Below are 21,178 nucleotides of genomic sequence, written 5' to 3'. Positions count from 1 at the left end.
TCCGCACTTCTTCAGGCTACAAATACTGCTACTATATAATATTATTTAGGCGGTATTTTTTTATTATTATATTGTTTGGCATACCACCCATTCCAGTGTATTTATTTAAACCAAGATGGCGGACGCTTCTGACGTCATATCTAAATAGTAGCTACAAAATTCAATTTGTATAAAGACAGGGTAGTACTCAGAACAAAACTATGTTAAAATATAAAAAAAAAAAACTAATTTGGGACATTTAATTGTTCTTATAACTTATCTTTGTTGTAAAGTTGTTATATTTTCCTCTATAACTGACAATAAATGCGAAAAATATAAAAATTCATATATATATATATATATATATATATATATATATATATATATATATATATATATATATATATATATATATATATATATATATATATATATATATATATATATATATATATATATATATATATATATATATATATATATATATATATATATATATATATATATATATATATATATATATATATATATATATAATATTATAATACTATAAATATTTATTTCCATATATTATTAGGTTTTCACTAAAAGATAATTAAAGGTGTCTTAACATTTATCGTTCTTTTTTATATGAAAGTAGATTGTGTCGGGTTGTGGTCCTGTGGTTAGTGTCGCGGACTCTTAAGTCAGAGTTTCTCGGTTCGAACCCACTCTACTACAATTTGATACATATTTCTAATAATGAGCCGCTTAGGGTCACAGAAATAGTATGAAATTGAAATATTTGTGTAAATAACAAAAACACAAATATTTCTATTTTGTAAAAAAAAGGGAGCCTGAGCATCCTAAATGGAGCAAGCTTTATATTATTTAATTAAAAAAACTGTTTCGCAAAGTTGGTAATATTTAGAAAGAAATAAACTGCGAAATACGCGTATTATTGAGATTTTAATTTTAAATTTTGGTTAGTAAATACCACAATTAATTAAATTATTGTAGCCAGTACGGTTAAAAGAGCAATGTGAATAGTAAGATAGTGACCGAATATACAGTCGTGTGTTTAAATATGTCTAATATATATTAAAAATGTTCGCCTCCATAGTGTTATGGTCAGCACCATTCTGGAGGTCCCGGGTTCGATTTCCAGGGGGGGTCTAATAAATATAAGTGATTTTTTAACTATAAAATTTATTCGATACTACCCTGGACTGCTTCCTGAAGCAGAGGGCTGATCCCCTTTCCTTCGTGTGTTAACGATCAAGATAACACTGTGTTTACATAATGCAGTGCCTTATGCACCATTGGGGTGTGGATAAGGGTTTGAATTGAATTGTGTTTAAATATTTACTTTTATCAATCGTGTTTAAGATAAAGTGGTATTTACAAAGTAAAACTTAAATTAAAAATGGATAGATTTTTGCCACAAAGTCACTGCCGAATCAATTAAAGAAATGAAAGTTTTTTCACAATTTTTCTCAAAAATTCATCCCTCATTTGGCCCTGTCTGTCTCAACCTCTGATCCCGTAATACAATACGTAACTAAGTAGTGAAGTATTAAGGGTAGTATTACCAAGAGACAGCAGCTGCTACCCTTACCTTACAGAGGGTGGCAAATACAGCCTCCCTTCTAACTACCATATTAAATTCACGTTGTATATAAACTCGTATTATAAAGTACTTCGAAACTAAATACGCGAACAGAGGAATTTTAATCATGTAAGCATAACTACAATTAAAAGGGCTAGGATTAATATTTTACACACATCGTTCACTCCTTTCAACAACGTCATATATAAAAAAAACTTGATTTTTCAGGAGATCGTTTTTAGAGTTTAAAAATATAATGAAATGTATTAAAAATAAATATCAAGCCACTTATTTAACTTTTTTCTGTGCAACAGATCTTTTTAGGTAAAACCTGAATGTTTTTTCTCCATTTGAAAAATATTTAGCTTATTTAAAAAAATATTGAACAATACCTTTTCTTCAAAATGCAAAAATAACACTTTCTTTTATTAAGTTAAAAATATGCCGCTTTTTCTGGGATATAGTATGTACATTTTATGGGCATTCCGAAAACATGCACAGCTGAAAATTGATGATTTTTAATATATGACGTTGTTGAATGGAGTGAGCGACATACCATATATGTATTTATGTTTGTAAATACAGGGCTATTTCTTTATGTAACGCGGTGGAATGGCGTTCCGGCATCTTTTTAAACGGATATATATTATTTTTTTTAATTTTTTAAAATCAGTTTTTTTGCTTACGTAATTACAATCTTTATTTATATAATTCGTCAAAACGATAAAATATGATATTTTAATGAAAATTTAAATGATATTTTAATATATGCTTGACATGAAGTGAGTTCGTGGACCTTTCTTATTTAAAAAAGCCCTGTATACAAACACAAAGTACCATATTAAAATTAAAAAATTAAAAAACAAAACTAAAGGCAACTTCAGATTAATACAATATTTTGAGTGTGTCCAAATACGTCCTCAAATCTGAATATCTCAACATACAAGTTTTTTCTTTACATACTTTTGACATCTCAACATTGATGAAGAGGAATATGGAAGTCTAGCCATAAGGGATTTTTATTTTAAGTTTTACTTAGTTAATACCACTATTTATTAAAATCTACTGTGACACGTGTTTCGATGCATTCTGCATAATTTTCAAACACCGTAAAATGATGCGGAATGCATCGAAACACGTGTCACAGTCCCTGTTTAAAGCGGCTGTAGACAGAGTAAATATTGCCATTCATAGAAAGAAGGCCTACATATATCCTGGCTTGGCAACTTGAGAGAGTGGTTCCACTATAGCACTGAGTCCCTGTTTAGAGCGGCTGCATACATTGCCATGATGACTTCCAACCTTCAACATGGACTAACGCAACATCCTTCATTTACACAATTGAACCATGCGATGCATGTAGTCCTTGACTCCAAAAGTTAAAAGTGATTTTTTAATTTTCCAGGGTGACAGCGGTGGTCCATTGGTCCTGCAAAGACCTGACGGAAGATGGCAGTTGGTTGGTACCGTGTCCCACGGGATCAAGTGTGCCGCACCCTATCTTCCTGGAGTCTACATGAGAACCACCTTTTACAAACCGTGGCTGAAGAGCATCACGGGAGTCCACTAACAAATGGAATCATTCAAGAAAACTGTGTAAAAATATAAATATAATAAAATTGACGAGAGCTCTTTTTAAATTGAGCGACTGAAAAACAATCTGGATTGTTAAATTTCTTCAGTTAATCTTTTTTTTGTGATCGGTTATTACCGAATGATATATAATTCGTTCAAACAAATCATTCGCAGTAATTCATTTAGGGTAAATAGGGGTGTTATTGACACGGCCCAGTTATTGGCACCACAATTTTAACGACTTATATAATAGTATACATATTTTCCGATATTGGAATCATATTCATTTTACAGTGAAACCCCGCTTAACGCGAACGATATAATGTAATAAATTTCGTCGTTAAATAAAACAGCGTTATAAAAAACAGTTTTGATCGAAACAGCGTTAAAAAAAGTTTATATGTCATGGATATACTTATATTAACATACACTGTAATCTCATAATTTTTTTTTTTTATCTTGTAACGTGTAACTTGAGAATAAAACTTAACATAATTGTGTGACTTAGTTTCTGAATACGTGGTTTATGAAGAGATATTATTACTTGGATTATAAATTTGTATCCGTGAACACATTTCTTAAAAAAAGTGATAAATAAAATTTTATACATATACTTTTGTATAACAAAAAATTACATGGATGTTATGAATGGTTAGTTAACCTGTAGATGAATATTGACTAAACTAAATATGCTAAAAGTGCCAATAACTGGAATATTTCAACTGAATTTTTCATTTTTTAAATTTTGTTTGTATAGTTCGTTTTTTCATGAACAAAAAATATCGAATTAAAACTGAAAAATCTTGATGTTTTGTAAATAAATCATACTAAAATAATATGTAAAATATTTAAAAATGAAAACTAATAATTAATGTTAAAACAATTTTGGGAAAAATAATCACCCTGAAATGCATTTATTTATATATTAATTTACGACTAATTTTAAATGTAATTTTAATAATTTATTTATTTATTTTTTAGTTTTTAATGTATTTTAGTTTTGAGCGGCATACAAAGGGTTGAAATTTAATTTTAAATGTTTTTGTTTAATCAGCATAAAAAGGTTAAAATATGCACTGCAATAATCTAGTATTATCTTTTAATTTAAATGATTATTTAAAAAAAAAACTTTTCATTATAAAAAGTAGATAAAGAAAAAAAAATCTAAAAACATATTTCTACTTTATACTATGCATTTTAAAATAAAATAAATACCCTTTGGATGTCTATCAAAAAATAAAACCAGCAATCGACTGCCAGAAACGTATTTAGATTTTAAGTATTTATTTTATAAATAATTATAAAAAATAATTGTGACATTTAGCATAAAAATACGACATACCCATTTTGTGGTATTTACCAAGCATTAAATAAAAAAAATCACGAATTATATTTGAGAAAAATAGATAAAAATCACACATATCGCTCACTCTTTCAACAACGTCATTTATCAAAAATCGACAATTTTTAGTTGGGCATGTTTTCGGAATTCCCATAAAATGTTCTATATCCCAGCGAAAACGGCATATTTTTAACTTAATATTTACCCGCTACAGGGCAGAATGTGTTGTTTTTGCATTTTAAACAAAAGATATTATTTAATTATTATTTTTAACGATACAAAATATTTTTCAAATGGAGAAAAAATAGCCATATTTTACCTAAAAAGATTTGTTGCACAGTAAAAAAGTTCAATAAGTGGCTGTAATTTGTTTTGAATACATTTTATTATGTTTTTAAACTTTAAAAACGATATCTTGAAAAATAAAGTTTTTTTTTTATATATGTGACGTTTTGAAAGGAGTAAGCGATATGGTATATAACAACAATAAAGTGGAAATCCTAACAATTATAAATACGAAAAGTCTTTAAACAATAGAAATTCATAATAAATATATATAATAATAAACACATAACTAACGATATGACAATGACTAAAGCCTCCCCCCTATTGTCTATGTTTCCACTGATGAAAATTAAGAAACAGCTCCTACCCTCTCTTCAACCTTCAACGTCCCAAGGACAACTCTAAAATTTAGATTTAGCTTCAAATAAGGTGTTTGATAATGATGCTGAATGCATCAAAACACGTGTCAAAAAAGTTTTCTTTTAAAGTTATATTTACCAAAATAAATTTTGGTTAATTTAGATTTTTTTAAAAATGGATATGTCGGGTTTTGATACTAAAAGTCACAACTATTAATTTGATAATTTATTTTTGTTGATGTTATTGATGTACTGTATAACGTATTCCTTTAAGAATTTACTAATTTCAATCATAGATGTCGCCGACGAATTAACATGCTATTTTTTAACATCTCATAAAAGATGAAAAAAATGGAAGTCTGGGCATTTACGGGGCTGACGACCGTCATAGGCTGGTTTAAGTGATCACTTTACACACGTGTAACATTCACCAATTCTACCCATTATTGACAACCACACTCCTCAAATTCTTGGAAGCTCTATATATATATATATATATATATATATATATATATATATATATATATATATATATATATATATATATATATATATATATATATATATATATATATATATATATATATATATATACCAATTTTAAAACACTGTTCTTGAATCACTAAAACTTCACTAGAGACATCTATTGGTGAGATGAGAAGAAGCTTTTTATTAAGCAGAAACTCTTTTATTAAATAACTCCTGTAATTGGAGATAATCCAGATTTTGTGAACAAGTATTTGGACACACTCAAAATGTTGGGAATTAACATGCAGTTGATCTTGTAGTTTGTAGTATAAATATAACTTTTCGAAATTTGAGTGTAAATGTTTTCGTCAATCAGAGGTAGAATGGCGAATGTTATTATTTGAAGTGATTGCTTAAACCAGTCAATGACAGGTATTTAGCCCTATAAATGTCCAGACTTTCGCATTCATTAAAAAGGGGAAGATTGATGCATGTTTCATATCAAGTTGAAACACCATTAAAATTGGCTTCCCTTACGTATGGTGATATTCAGCCGGATATCCAGTGTCCGATATAATAAATTGTATTAATATCTATATTTCCATCCAAAATAGACTTCTTCGTCTTTGTGGAGAAGTATTTTTTTTAATATATATAAATAACACCAAATTGGAGCGAATCCAGAACTTGCAAATAAAAATTTGTACTTTTAATTTTTATATAAAATTTAATTTTTCCATGCAATTTCCCTTGATTTATAATGTATTTATTTAATATATTATTAGATTAAAACCAATATTTTTAGCTTTTCCACTTTATTTTTATTTGACCAGATTGATGGTTGATGAAGTCTGATGATGTCGGTAACGACGAAACCCGGTCGCTGGTCAAATAAAAATAAAGTGGAAAAGCTAACAATATAGGTTTTAATCTAATAATATATTAAAAATGCAATTCCATCACCAAGTGTCAGTGGATAATATAAATGTATTTATTTAAGAATTGTAACATTTTACAATTCGAAAAAAAAAATACCGCACATTCGTCTGAGAGATCGCATCCCGACTGCATTCAGTATACCTTTATCCTTCTTTTGCCAACTCAATGCTTCACTTCCAAGCATTAGGGTTGGAATCAGAACTCCGTTGTGTCCTGCCTGTTTGGCTATATTATATTTCTTATGAGGATACATATATTTGTTATATTATTTTTATCTAATTATATAATTTGTAAATATCTAATTTAATGTGAATTATGAAATAAATAACGCTTTTTAAAATAAAAGATATTTTATTATTACCAAAATTATATATACAGCTCGGCTGCCGTACTGGGGGTCCCGGGTTCGATTCCCAGGGGGGGTCAAATAAACATAAATGATTTTTATGTTTATTTGACCCCCTATTTTTATATATATATATATATATATATATATATATATATATATATATATATATATATATATATATATATATATATATATATATATATATATATATATATATATATATGTATATATATATATATATATATATATATATATATATATATATATATATATATATATATATATATATATATATATATATATATATATATATATATATATATATATATATATATATATATATATATGTACATATATATATATATTTTTTTCACAACAGCCATCTATATTGTGTTGACATAGCTTTTATTTAGGAGAGACCCTTTTATTCGTATACAAGAACCGGACCCCTGATTATTTTTACATACTGAGAAACGCCTAAAGCTGTTGTGAACTCGTATGTACTGTGTCATGGGATTGATCCTATATTTAAGAGTTCCAAAAATTTAGGAAGTGTGATTATCAATCATGGGTAGGATGGTGAATGTTACACGTGTGTAAAGTGATCACTCAACCTGCCTTTGAGAGGTCCCTCTTAAAGCCTTGTTTAAATACTAAGACTTCCATATTCTTCTTCATCTATGTTGAGATGTCAACAAATTTGTGAAAGCCAGATTTATGAACAAGTATTTGGACACACTCAAAGTGATGTAAAAGGAGAGTGTTATATTGAAATTTACTTAACACTCTCCTTATCATTCATCGTTCACTTTGTGTAATACCACTTTAATGCGAACAATGAATGATAATGCCATATGCACATGTAATAGAGGACTTTAATTAGATTACTTAGAAATATTAGAAACTAAAAAGGCAATTAATAATATTTTACAAGTAATAAATACACAAGTACATGATTTTTCAAAAAGTCCGTAATTAAATATGTTTTTTTTAATCACTCATCATCCCTGATCCCTTTTGACTGTGACTGCCAATCAACACTAAATAATAAAGACACTTGAGTTATACCCAAGCTCCAAGCGCCTAATCGTCAAAATATTTTGAAATTTTGTTAAGTAGATAGTGTTTTAGTATTAATCAGTCTTGATAAAGAAGCCGTTAGCTTCGAAACCGGTAGACATTATAATTAAGTTATAATAAAATATTTATAGTGATATAGTGATATGATAAGGAGAGTGTTATATCACCAAACCACAAAGTCAACAATGCTTTAAATATGCAAAATATGAAATTTACTTATTTTTGCGATGGATATGAGGAAATATAACAGGATATTTTAAATATTTAGGGGCTAATAAAAGTTTTTTCAGGAATAACCATTATTTTTTCAAATTTCATCACCATCATTCTATAAAATATTTTCGGTAGCTGTTTTTTCCATTTAAAAGACCACTCCCCGTGGATTTAAAAGTAAAAAAAACTTCACGAATTCTGAGCTGAAAGGTTTTTAATATTCACATCAGGTTTTATCGCGTTCAAGCAATTTGTTTAAAGAGTACTAACGAAAAGTATGTAGATTTTTTGAACGTGAGATATTCTTTAAATACAAGAATATTAAGTGAATTCAGTTTTTTTTTAACCCGCAAAGCGTCTATTTTAGATGCTTGTCTGCAGGTAGGATAGTAAGGATAGGGTAAATGTGAAAAATACATCACAAACACCCAGACCAATTGAAAAAAATCTTTCTTGAATTCATTTTACAACTGGCGGGAATCGAACCCTCGACGCCAGTTTCGCAGTCAAGCGTCTACCCAACTACGCCACAGCGCGTGCCTAACACGTATTTCTGTAACTCTTTAATTCCATTCTATTTTACAACTTACAAAATAGGTTATTTTGCATGTTATAAAATGGAAATACACAGGATAACAGAAACGCGAGACATTGGTTAAATACGAAATTATTGACTGAATTCAGACTTTATAACACGTGTTTCTGCAGCTCTTTGATTTTATTATATTTTATAACTTACGAAATAGGTTATTTTGCGTTATAAATTGCAAATAAACAAGATAACAGAATCGTGAGACATTGGTTGAATACGAAAATATTGAGTGAATTCAGACTTTATAACACGCAATCTTTATCTTTAATTTTATTCTATTTTATAACTCACAGGTTATTTTGCCTGTTATAAAATAAAAATACACAAGATAACAGAATCGTGAAACATTTTTTTAAATACGAAGATTTATATCGAATTTAGACTTTATAAAACGTATTTCTGCAACTGAAAATATATCTTTAAAAACGCTTTATTTCATAACTTACAAATTAGGTTATTCTCTACCAAACAATATGGCAGAACCGTACTCCCTTATGACTCCGAATGCTGGATGATGTATAATATCTACTCCAGGCAACTAGAAACTGCTGAAATACGAATGCTTAGGCGGTCGGCTGGAATAAACTTTATAGATAAAATTAAAAATTCACGCATTCGTAGAAGCCTGGCTGTAACAGGCATCAATAGTAAGGTAGAGGAAAGGTAATTGAGATGGTATGGGCACATAGGACGCAGAGAACCTGATCATATTGTGAACCAGGCAACCGCCATGGATCTTCCTCGAAAGACATCTAGAGGTGACCAAAAAATTCATGGATGCTGCAGAAAGGTAACATGATTCGAAGGCATGGCCTAGGTGACGTTGTCCATGATAGAAGGACCTACAGCCTGAGAACGAGGAGAGCTGATCCCAACAGTCTACAAAGACGATAAGTTGAGATAGAGCAAGGAAGAAGAAATAGTTACGTATACGTTTCCTTCAACATCACCTTTTTAATTTATGTTTCCATTAAACTAGGGTAGACCCTTGTTAAGTATCTATCATGGAACGTACGCCACTGTTTTTTATGTATTTTATTCAGTTATTTTTCTGTTTGCATTAAAAATACTCTTAAAGAAATAAAAACTAATGAAAAACAAAATCCTCCGTCCTTTGTACGTTTACGAGTATGTAAATGCAACGGGGTAGTTTAGTTCAGAATAAATAATATTAATTACGTTTATAACTCCTTGCCTCGAGAGGGTTGTTTGAATATTTACTGGAACAGAGTATTATTACAATCCAGATACGGAGGATTCATTGGTCAGTTAGTGTAAGTCAAATATTTTAAATTAATGCCTTACTCGCGATAATATAATTCAGTAAGCGTTCGGCAGCGCTGAAAGCCGGGCGTCAGTTCATTGCAATTTTTTCAGAATACGATTTTTTTTAATGATAAATATTGAAAAAAAAAATTATATACATATACGATACAATACAAATACGGTGAAAAAATCAATTACCACGAACTTTCTTCTTCTTCTTCAAACCCTTATCCGCTCCGCATTGGTGCATAGGGCACTGCATCATATAAACGCAGTGTTATCTTAATCGTTAATACATGAAAGAAAGGTGATCAGCCCTCCGCTTCAGGTACAAATCCAGGGTTATATTAGAATATTAAATAATATTAAACAAATAATTTAATCCATATAAAGTAATTATAACTGCAATATATCGTTCCGAACATTTTTAATTTGTTGCCGTCGGATGTTAGAGGTCAAAATAAAATATGGAACAAAGGCAAAATATGGGTGAATGATCAAGAGTTAATTCTATGAAAATTGTAAAATGTTTGTATTCTTAATTTTTTTCTCTTTTTTGTGTGTATATTAGGTTAAAATCGTTAAAAACAATAAAAAATGTACCAAAAAAAAAACTCCACCGACAAGACACACAAGGTGGCGGCTTGGTGGGTCTCTGCAAAAAAAAAGGTTTAAATATGTAAATTAATTAATTAAATTAATTAAATTTGTCCGCCTCCGTAGTGTAATGGTCAGCACACTCGGCTCCCGTTCTGAAGGTCCCGGGTTCGATTCCCAGGGGGGGTCAAATAAATATAAGTAATTTTTTCACTTTCTAATATTTATTCCATTTATCCTGGACTGGTATCTGAAGCGGAGGGCTGATCACCTTTCCTTCATATGTTAACGATCAAGATAACACTGCGTTTATATGATGCAGTGCCCTATGCATCACTGGAGTGCGGATAAGGGTTTGAAAAATATGTAAATATTGTGATTCAAATAAATGTATACAAATAAAAAAAAGGTATTCTAATCTATGTCCTCTTTTTGAATCCATATAAAATGCTTTCACAAATACTATAATTATGTTATAAATACAAGAATACGGAAAGCTTCATCAGGTATTCTTCCGGCATTCGTTTGGATTTAGCGAGTTATCCGTATTGAGTTAAAAAGTTTTATCTCGGCCTTCAAACGGTTAATCCCAACTCCACAATATGTGAGAGTTCTGTAAAGTGATTTAGCTAAGTTTGGAGATGATCCATTGTGTAAGGAAATGGATTTGAACTTGCCCTGAAGGATAATTAAGTTATAATTTATATTTGATTTATATTTGAACTTTGTGATTTTCCATTATATAAATAAATGTAACTTTACAACATTTTGAGTGTGTCCAAATACTTGTTCACAAAATCTGGATTATATAAGAGTTTCTGCTTAGTAAAAAGCTTTTTTACATCTCACCAATAGATGTCTCTCGTGAAGTTCTAGTGATTCAAGAACAATCTTTCTAAATTGGTTCATATATAAAGAACTTCCAAGAATTTGAATAGTGTGGTTGTCAATAATGTTACACGTGTGTAAAGTGATCACTTAAACCAGCCTATGACGGTCGTCAGCCCCATAAATGCCCTGACTTCCATATTCTCCTTCGTCTTTGATGAGATTTCAAAAAATAATATGAAATGTAACTTTGTTTCAAAATCACTGTATGTCACTTTATAGTGATATCAAACAAAGTTACATTTTATTTATTGCAACTGCATACAGTTGGTACAATTCCATATTGAATTGTTGGGTAATATATAAATTAATATATGAATTGTTGGGAAATAGTCCACATTTGTGACCAAGTATTTGGACACACTCAAAATGTTGGAAATGATTCAACAGCAAAAAAAAAACTAGCAGAATTCATCTGGACCCTTCTTGCTACAATCAGGACTTATCCCTGGTCTGGGAATAAACATATGTTTGTAATGAAAAGAAAAACGGGAAAGCAAAATAAATTAGATGGAATTAATGAAATCTGTTGGGAAACTGAGCGAGAGAAATAATAACAGAGAGGAAAATGTGGGTGGCAACGTGTTGTTATACAAGCTTTACTCTATTATAGCCCGTCCCATACGTCTGTGCCATTGGAAAAATTGATCTAGTATATTATTTACTGATTCGGCATTAACTTTGTGGAATGACATATGATTATAAAAAAAAATTCTCGTTATAAACCACTCAATAAGTTTTATTTCATTGAACACGACTAGTTTAAAAAACTAACAGATGTTCTCATCTACAGGTGAAAACATTTTGCTTCTTAGTTTTAATTTTTATCCGTAGATGAAAACATCCGTTAGTTTTAGAAACTAGCCGTGTTTAATGAAATTAAACTCATTATGTGGTTATACAAGTTTATAAAATTAATTAACTTTGTTTTCACCACTTTTTTATTAATACAATTTAACCTACCGGTTTCAACAAGAACCTTGTCATCATCAGGGTTTGTTTTAATTACTCTCATCAAAAACTCCCACACACTCCGTAAAAATCCTAAATGTTATTTTTATTTAGCGTCCAGGGTAATATTGAATAATATCAGAGTGAAAAAATCACTTATATTTATTTGGCCCCCCCCCCCTGGGAATCGAATCCGGGACCTCCAGTACGGTAGTCGAGCGTGCTGAGCATTACACTACGGAGGCAGAAATAGCGGCGGAAAATGTTTTTTTTTCACTGATTTGTTGATTTCACACGAAAGTATCTTTATAATATGATCTACCCATGGACGAAGGTGCGGCTCAAACCGCGGCTGATATACGCGGCTGATATACGAATATAAAATATTCTAAACCGTCAAGATGGGTTAAAATATTGTGTGATTGATTTTTTTATGTATATAAATAGAAATATTTGTGTTTTTATTAAATACAAAAATTCTTCAATTTGATAATATTTCTGTGACCCTAAGCGGCTCCTAAGCGGAACCGAGAAACTCTGACTCAAGAGTCCGCGACACTAACCATGGGAACACAAACCAGCACTTTTCCGCCTTGCGCGCTGGCACTGTTTGACATGACAGGCTATAACTAAACAGTGGGTAGTATAGTATAGTAAGCAGAGCGGTACACCAAAGCGTGTCTAGTGTTTGTAACGTAAACTCTATAAAGTAAACCTTAGATAGCGCAATATGTATTGCCGTTCCTCTCTTATGCGTGGGGGTCAACATAAATCTCTCCCGCTCCCACGCTCGAATTCGACCTAGGTGCGGTGGAAAGAGAGGAAGTTTGGTGGACAAGTGGTAACAGTGTCAAAAGTTTTTTTTTTAACTAACACGCCACTTTCCGTAGGGGTAGGCAGAGAGAATAGAGCGCCATAACAATCTGACTTTGCAATCAATCTTTGGCTCTTCGCTATTATGCATCATCTCATAAATATACATTTTTAAACGATAAATTACACAAATATTTAAAGGGTAAAATAGTATTAAACAAAAATTTTCATGAAAATATTACTAGAAATAAGGATCCAATAAGATTGCCATTGTTGAAAAAAACCGAGAAACAAAATTGTTTAATGTATTTTTGAGTTGATACAGTTTTGATCAAGGTGTGCGATACATATCGCTCACACTTTTCAACAATGTCATAAATAAAAAATCGTCAATTTTCAGATGTGCGTGTTTTCAAAATGCCTATAAAATGTTCTATATCCCAGCAAATAGGCATATTTTTAACTTAATATTTACCCGCTACAGGGCAGAAAGTGTTGATTTGCATTTTGAAGAAAGTTATTGTTTAATTATTTTTTTTAATATCCTAAATATTTTTCAAATGGAGAAAAACCATTCAGGTTTTACCTGAAAAGATCTGTTGCACAGTAAAAAGTTCAATAAGTGGTTTGATATTTATTTTTAATACATTTTATTTAATTTTCAAACTTTAAAAACGATCTCCTGAAAAATCAAGTTATTTGATAAATGATGTTGTTGAAAGGAGTGAGCGATATGATAACATGTTGAGCGTTTCGTCTTATTAAGACATTATCAAACACTCTTCCTTGATAATGTCTTAATAACGCCAAGTAGAGAAATTTGTGACCAAGTATTTGACACACTCAAATTGTGAATATATCCAATTTGCATCCGTCTGAAAAAGTGGCGTAGTTACCTAATTCATAAGGCCACGCCGATTGTGGCTGGGGTAGGTATTCGCTTTGTCTACTGCGCATGCGCCAGGAACCATCCCTTATAGATCGGTCCGGCCTCTGACGACAAGTCTACGCACAGCCTTCAGAGGACACAGACGCGTCCACAGCAGAGCCCGAATACAACCCCTACTGAAAAAACCCCACTGAAATTCCTGAAACTTCAGCGAGCTTTGAGGTTAGTGACCAACAAGTTTTTAATCTGAGAAATATAACTGAAAATATCAGAAAAATGTCTTTTCAAATGTTTTTTTGGACACGGACGCGTCCACAGCAGAGCCTCAAAACAAACCCCATTGAAATATCCTACTGAAATACTGAAACTTCAGCGGGCTTTGAGGTTAGTGACCAACAAGTTTTTAAAATGAGAAAAATAATGAAAAATATCACTAAAATACATTAAAAAAATGTTTTTTTTTTATATAATGATGTATATATTGCTAGTATGAATTATACAACAATATTTTTTTGTGTATCTTTATAACGTTCGCTTTATGATAGGGTGTTTTTATTTATTCTACTGCTCACCTCTGTAATGTGGTGGCCAGCGTATTTGGCTACCATGCTGGAGGTCATGGGTTCAATTCCCAAAAAGGTCAAAATAAATATAGATGATTTTCAATATTTTATTTGTTTAATAACACCCTGGACTGGCACAAGAAGCGCAGGGCTAAACCTCGCCTTCATGCAATTAAGGATCAAAATAACACTGCGTCGTTACGATGCAGTGCCCTATGCACCATTGAGTGCATATAAGGGTTAAAATTAAATAAAAATAAATAACTAGATTTACCATCACGCCGTTTCTCTGCAAGGGTAAGTAGAGAAGATGGATATTGTCTGTCCTAACATATACTACACATCCATTTATTTTATTTTTTAATAAATAATTTAGGCTCTGATTGATCCGATCGCGCCAAGTTTTTTTAGGACATCTTCGTACTATTCTTTTTGATAATAGTCAATACTCGTAGTTCAGCCTTACAGTCTTTTCAAATATCCTCATTTTTAATTCTGTCATGCAACGATTTTCCGCATGATGATGTCGGTTACGGCGAAACCCGGTTGCTGATCAAATAAAATTCACCTGATAAAACGACATAGTTGTTATTTCATTCTTTAATAATAATAATGTTAAAAAGGGTCAGAAGAAAAGTATGAAAATAGGAGATGCATGTATGTGGAAGAGGCGAAGATTATTAAACAAAGTAATCTGTCTTTGTGTGGCATTCTATCCTCACTGCCTGTCCTTGCGGAGAGTGATGTGATAGTTGGTTAGTTCAAAGTTTATTTCTAAGTTAGTTCTTATATATAAACTAAGTAATTAACGAAAACGGCGCCATATAAATTGTCCAATAAATAATAAAACCTTTTTTTAAAATTTAATCCGTAAATATACTTCTTCAAACCCATATTCGCACCCCTATGGTGCATAGGGTACTGCATCATATAAACGCAGTGTTATATTGATATATCCGCTTCAGATCTGGTACCTGAATTTTGAAGAACAAACTGAACTTCCAAGAATTTGATTAGTGTGGTTGTCAATCATGGGCAGAATTGGTGAATGTTACACGTGTGTAAAGTGATCACTTAAACCAGCCTATAACGGTCGCTAGCCCCGTAAATGCCCAGACTTCCATATTCTTTTAGATCTATGTTGAGATGTAAAAAATAATATGAAAAATAACTCCTGTAATTGGAGATTATCCAAATTTGTGAACGAGTATTTGGATATTTAAAATGTTGTTAATAAATTATCTGGTCAAATTATATGCTAAAAATTTAAATTAAAATTTAAAACATATTTTCTGGCGTTTCTGAAGTACTTATGTGATTATAATCCAGGATTCGGACCTCAAATGCAAATATTAGAGTTTCTGCTCAATAAAAAAGCTTCTTTATCCTCACCAATAGATGTCTCTAGTGAAAATTCTAGTCATTCATGTAACACAACTTCTACAAATATAAATAAACAAAAAGTATATAAAATACATTACGCCTAGTTTTCAGGCGTATAAGGCGCTATCTACATCGAATTTTCGAAATGAACTGAACTCTTAAACTCTAACTACTTAATTTTGACAAAGCAAAAAATTTTAAAACGATTTAATACATTATTTTATCGTGTTTTTGAATGTTTAATACTATAGTTTAGAATTTCAGATAAAACCGTTAAATAATAAATAAAAAATATGTTGAAAAAATCTTCTAAGCTTTCTCCTGTAACAGATTTGCAGATAGAGTACTTTACGTAGGGGCCGTCGATATGAAACCATATTGAAACCTGGACGGCTCTTTAAACACGTAAAAAGTGATAATATTGACATTCACTTATTTTTTTAAAATAACTAAAAAAATACAACGTTCCTATTATTAAGATTCTTTTCAAGGTTCAAATAATTTGGTTATGCCAGCAAATATGTATTATTTTGTTTAATTTTATTTTTATTTTATTTATTTATTGAACGGCTGAAGCCTTTAAGATAATACATATGTATAATACATATACACAGTAATCTAATACAAAAATAAAATAAAAATACACTAATGAATACACTAATAGAGAAACAAAAAAAGTCTTGTAACAAGTAGACTTATAACATAAAATCATAATTTAAAAAATAAAATAACAAGTAGTAAGCACTAGTAAATATGTCTCCTTCACACACTATCGGCGAGCGGTAAGAGAGAGTGAAACACAACGTTTAAATTTATCCATTATAACATGGAGAAGAAATGCTGAGAAAGTACAGATTTCAAGGAGGATAACAATATATTAAATAAATCTATACTTTCAAAAGCATTGGCTAACATGTGAAACCGCGGAATCGGAGAGAACATGGCATAGTTTGCATTATGTACAAATACTGCAAATACAGATTTTTGCCTAGTATAAAAATCAATCAATCGATACAATGACAGCAAAACAGACTAATAAATTAATACTAGATTACGTTTATACATTATTACATGTAAGCAAGTTTACCCTTCGTAATCAGAATGTTATCGACCAAAAGATCAAGGAATTATAATCGTCCAGGAATTTATTACATTTGTTTAAAAGAAGGACATTGTAGTATGTATATATCACAGGTAAGTAAGGGTTGAACAATGATCCATGTAATCCTTTGTACAATTAACCAGAGGCTATTAAGTACAGGTCCATTATCCTTCAGGACGCACTCCGTTATTCTGTCACTAAGGGTAGGTACTTAATTAATTAATTCAGGTACTAAATTCCACCCCGCCTAAAGGTAATCTGTCTAATTATAAACAAAGGCATCACAACCCCTAGCTGTAAATGTAACCCGTTAAGGGTAACAGGTATAGGACGTATTTATTTATTTAAACTTCATGTACTGAAAATGAGTAAGTACGTTGGCGAGCTTTTTGCTAAAAAGCAATATCTTCAAACATACCAAAAACAGACTAGCGATATTGATCGAAACGTTTGATACCATATAAAGCTGTTTGCAATCAGAGGGTAGATAGTACTTAAACATTAAAAAAAACATATATTATAAATTAACATTTTAAAAAAATATATAAATTACAAAAGATGATAATAAGGAAGGCAAAGGAAAAATTGAGTTTAGGGAAAGAGGTAGAGGGAAAATCTAAGGGAGAAGGTTTGGTGGACAGTTAGGATTCTAATGATAAATAGTAATGTCTCAGACGTTTCTTAAAAGTTATTAGAGAAGGTGCATTTGTTTACGCGGAGAGGTAATTCATTCCATAGTCTGGCCGCTTGGACAGAGCAGGAATTACTGAAGAATGATGTGTTATGGCGAGGAATGGAAAGTGTTTTTTCTTGGGAAGAGCGAAGTGATAGGCCATGATCTGAGAGGTATATTAAATTTTCAGCCTGATATTAAGGTGCACTGGGGTTGTGAAGAATATGAGCGTGAGAGATTGAAGATTTGTGCGCTGGTTGAAGCGAGTCATTTTAATTTAGCCATTATTTAAACCCCATTTATGGAAAGGAAGCATGAAGTTGGCAAAAGAAGGATAAAAGTAGACTTAATGCAGACGAAATGCAATTTTTTAGTGAGGCGAAACCATGTTTGATAGATGTTTCAATGATGATATAAGGAAACACAACATTTCGAGTGTGTCCAAATACTTCAAAAATCTGACATCTGTAATTATAGGACTTATTTTTCGTTGTTGGGTAATATATCTAAAATAAAACAAAGTTTTTGTTGGATTGAATTCTACATTTATTTATGTATATTTATGTTTAGTCTTCTTAGGACATTATCAAACACTCTGTGTTTGATAATGTCCCAAGAAGTGTGATAGTCATAACACCGAGTGTTTAATAATGTTCTAAGAAGACGAAACGCGTCACGTATTAAGATATACATAAATAAATGTAGAATTAAATAAAAAAAAACCTTGTTTTATTTTGGATATATTAGCCAACAATTCAATATGGAATTCTACCAACTGTCTGCAGTTATAATAAATAACTTATTTTTCATATTATTTTTTGACATCTCAACAAAGATGAAGAAGAATATGGAAGTCTGGGCATTTGCCTCGTCGACCTTCTATAAGGTGCAATAGCTCGGACTTCTCTCCTCTTAGCACATGTTCCAGAAAGGAAAAGATGATCATTCATTATAGGGTGATTTATTTATATTTTTTGAATTTGTATTCATCCATTCATTCAAGCCCTTATCCGTACCCCAACGGTGCATAGGACACTGCATCATATAAACGCAGTGTTATCTTGATTGTTAACGCATGAAGGACAGGTGATCAGCCCTCTGCTTCAGGTACCAACCAGTCCAGGGTAATATTGAATAAATATGAGTAAAAAAAAAATATAAATATATTTTGTATTTTTTCAAAAGGATTTTTTTCATACTTATTTCAAATAAATCAATTCACCCACTGAACTCGGTATAACACCGAATTCGATTACAATTGGAAAATTTCCAAATTCCATTTATTTCAACTGGAATTTTATTTTGCTTTTACGAGGGATTCAATTTCCAATACGCCCTTTTTAACCTTTTACAAAACGCCTACACATTTATTCGGGACAAAAAATTCTAATGGAATACAATATCTGCGAAAACCTGGATTTAGCCCGGATAGATTACCTGGATAGATTTAACACGGGTTTTCGATTTTTTTGTGATTTCGTTCACTCCTTTCAACAACGTCATATATCAAAAAACTTGATTTTTCAGAAGATCGTTTTTAAAGTTTAAAAATACAATACAATGTATTAAAAATAAATATCTAGCCACTTATTGAACTTTTTACTGTGCAACAGGTATTTTTAAGTAAAACCTGAAGGTTTTTTTCCTCCATTTAAAAAATATTTGGCATATTTAAAAAAATAATTAAACAATACCTTTTCCTCAAAATGCAAAAACAACACTTTCTGCCCTGTAGCGGGTAAATATAAAGTTAAAAATATGACGTTTTTGCTGGCATATAGTACATTTTCTGGACATAAAAAAAACATGTACTACTGAAAATTGACGATATTTGATTTATGGCATTCTTGAAAGGATTGAACGATATATATTTTATAACGAAGAAAAGTTTATTTTTCAATATAAAATAGTGATTTATGAAAAAAATTCGATCCATAAAATGTTACCTGGATTTAAAGAAAACGATTTATCGTAATATTGAGGCTTAAGAAAAACGTCAATACCTTTTATATATCACCAAAAATTTTGAATAAAATTGTTTTAGACAAAATTAAGTTGCGATTTATCGTATTTTGGGCCATAAAAAAGCTTCAATACCTTTTGAATTTCACCGCAAAAATTATTCCAAAAAAACTTTTTTAAATTTTGAAATATGTGGGTGTATTATTATTACTGGTGTTTTCTAAAGAAAATTCAACGAAAGCTCGAATTCAGCTTTTGTGAAAGCTCCTACGGAAATTAAGTTTCGTCGTAAAAAACGGAGAGATTAGGGTAATCAGGTTCGCGAATGGCTGAATTTTGATGGTCTTAAAAAGCTCAGGGAATTTAAACTTATATGAACTTTTCAACTTAGTTCATATTAGTGTGAAATTTGCTTCAAGTTAGTTCATCCAGCTAATAAGATTTTAAATATTACATAACGTTACCCAGGTCGGCTGTCCAAACTCAAAACACAGTAAGGGACATTTTTTTGTAGTATGTTTTTTTTGCATTTTTGGACTAAGTAGATTCTACTTAGTCAAAAATGCAAAAAAAAACGTACTACAAAAAAATATCCCTTACTGTGTTTTAAGTTTGGACAGCCGAGGTATGCTTGTGATTAAAATTCGTGCGTTATTTCGAATCATATTAATAATTTTATAATAAAATAACAACTAATTATACTTATAACCCTTATCAGCACTTAATGGTGCATAGGGCACTGCATCAAATTGACACAGTGTTATCTTGATCATTACTTACATGAAGGCAAGGTGATCACTCTTGCGCTTCAGGGTCCAGGGTAATATTAAATAAATATTACAGTGTTAAATCACTTATATTTATTTTCACCCCCCCTCCTGGGAATCGAACCCAGGACCTCCAGCACGGTAGTTAAACACGCTGACCATTACACCACGGAGGCGGACAAAAAATAACAACTGCCTATGTATATAGTTTCAATTATTGATTCGGCAGTCACTGTGTGGTAAAATTTATGCATTTTTAAGTTAAATTATCTTTTTTAATTTAAGTTTTACTTAGTAAATACCACTAATTCTTAAAAAATATTGTGACACGTATTTAGAAGCATTCCGCATCATTTTTAAACACCGTATGCGGAATGCGTCGAAACACGCGTCTTAATAGATTTGAAGAAATAGATGTATTTACTAAGTAAAACATAAATTAACTACTACTACCATCACGCCGTTTCCCCACAGGGGTAGGCAGAAAGGATGGAACGCCACAGTCTTCTGTCCTGACATACACAACTTGCCTCCTTCACATCCATACATCTAGTC

General features: G+C 30.9%; 2 protein-coding genes across 2 annotated transcripts in view; both read left to right on the top strand.

Annotated features, from left to right (window-relative positions):
• Positions 1–3,201, top strand: part of LOC148302713 (uncharacterized) — a 50,000-nt gene extending 46,799 nt beyond the window's left edge. The window contains exon 8 of the mRNA XM_088271146.1: positions 2,973–3,201. Within this exon, the coding sequence (XP_088127272.1) occupies positions 2,973–3,137 (165 nt within the window). The 3' untranslated portion in view covers positions 3,138–3,201. The remainder of the gene's footprint in view (positions 1–2,972) is intronic.
• Positions 3,202–14,285: 11,084 nt separating this feature from the next.
• LOC148302712 (prohormone-3-like) overlaps positions 14,286–21,178 on the top strand; it is a 46,851-nt gene continuing 39,958 nt past the window's right edge. The window contains exon 1 of the mRNA XM_088271145.1: positions 14,286–14,395. The gene's annotated coding sequence lies outside the window, so the exon portion shown is untranslated. The remainder of the gene's footprint in view (positions 14,396–21,178) is intronic.

Source organism: Brachycentrus maculatus, unplaced genomic scaffold (assembly GCF_059751285.1).
Source record: "Brachycentrus maculatus isolate JH-2025_06_01 unplaced genomic scaffold, ASM5975128v1 h1tg000420l, whole genome shotgun sequence".
NCBI classification, from domain to species: Eukaryota; Metazoa; Arthropoda; class Insecta; order Trichoptera; family Brachycentridae; genus Brachycentrus; species Brachycentrus maculatus.
Note: the sequence above shows the minus strand (reverse complement) of the source record. Positions and strands in the feature narration are given on the sequence as shown.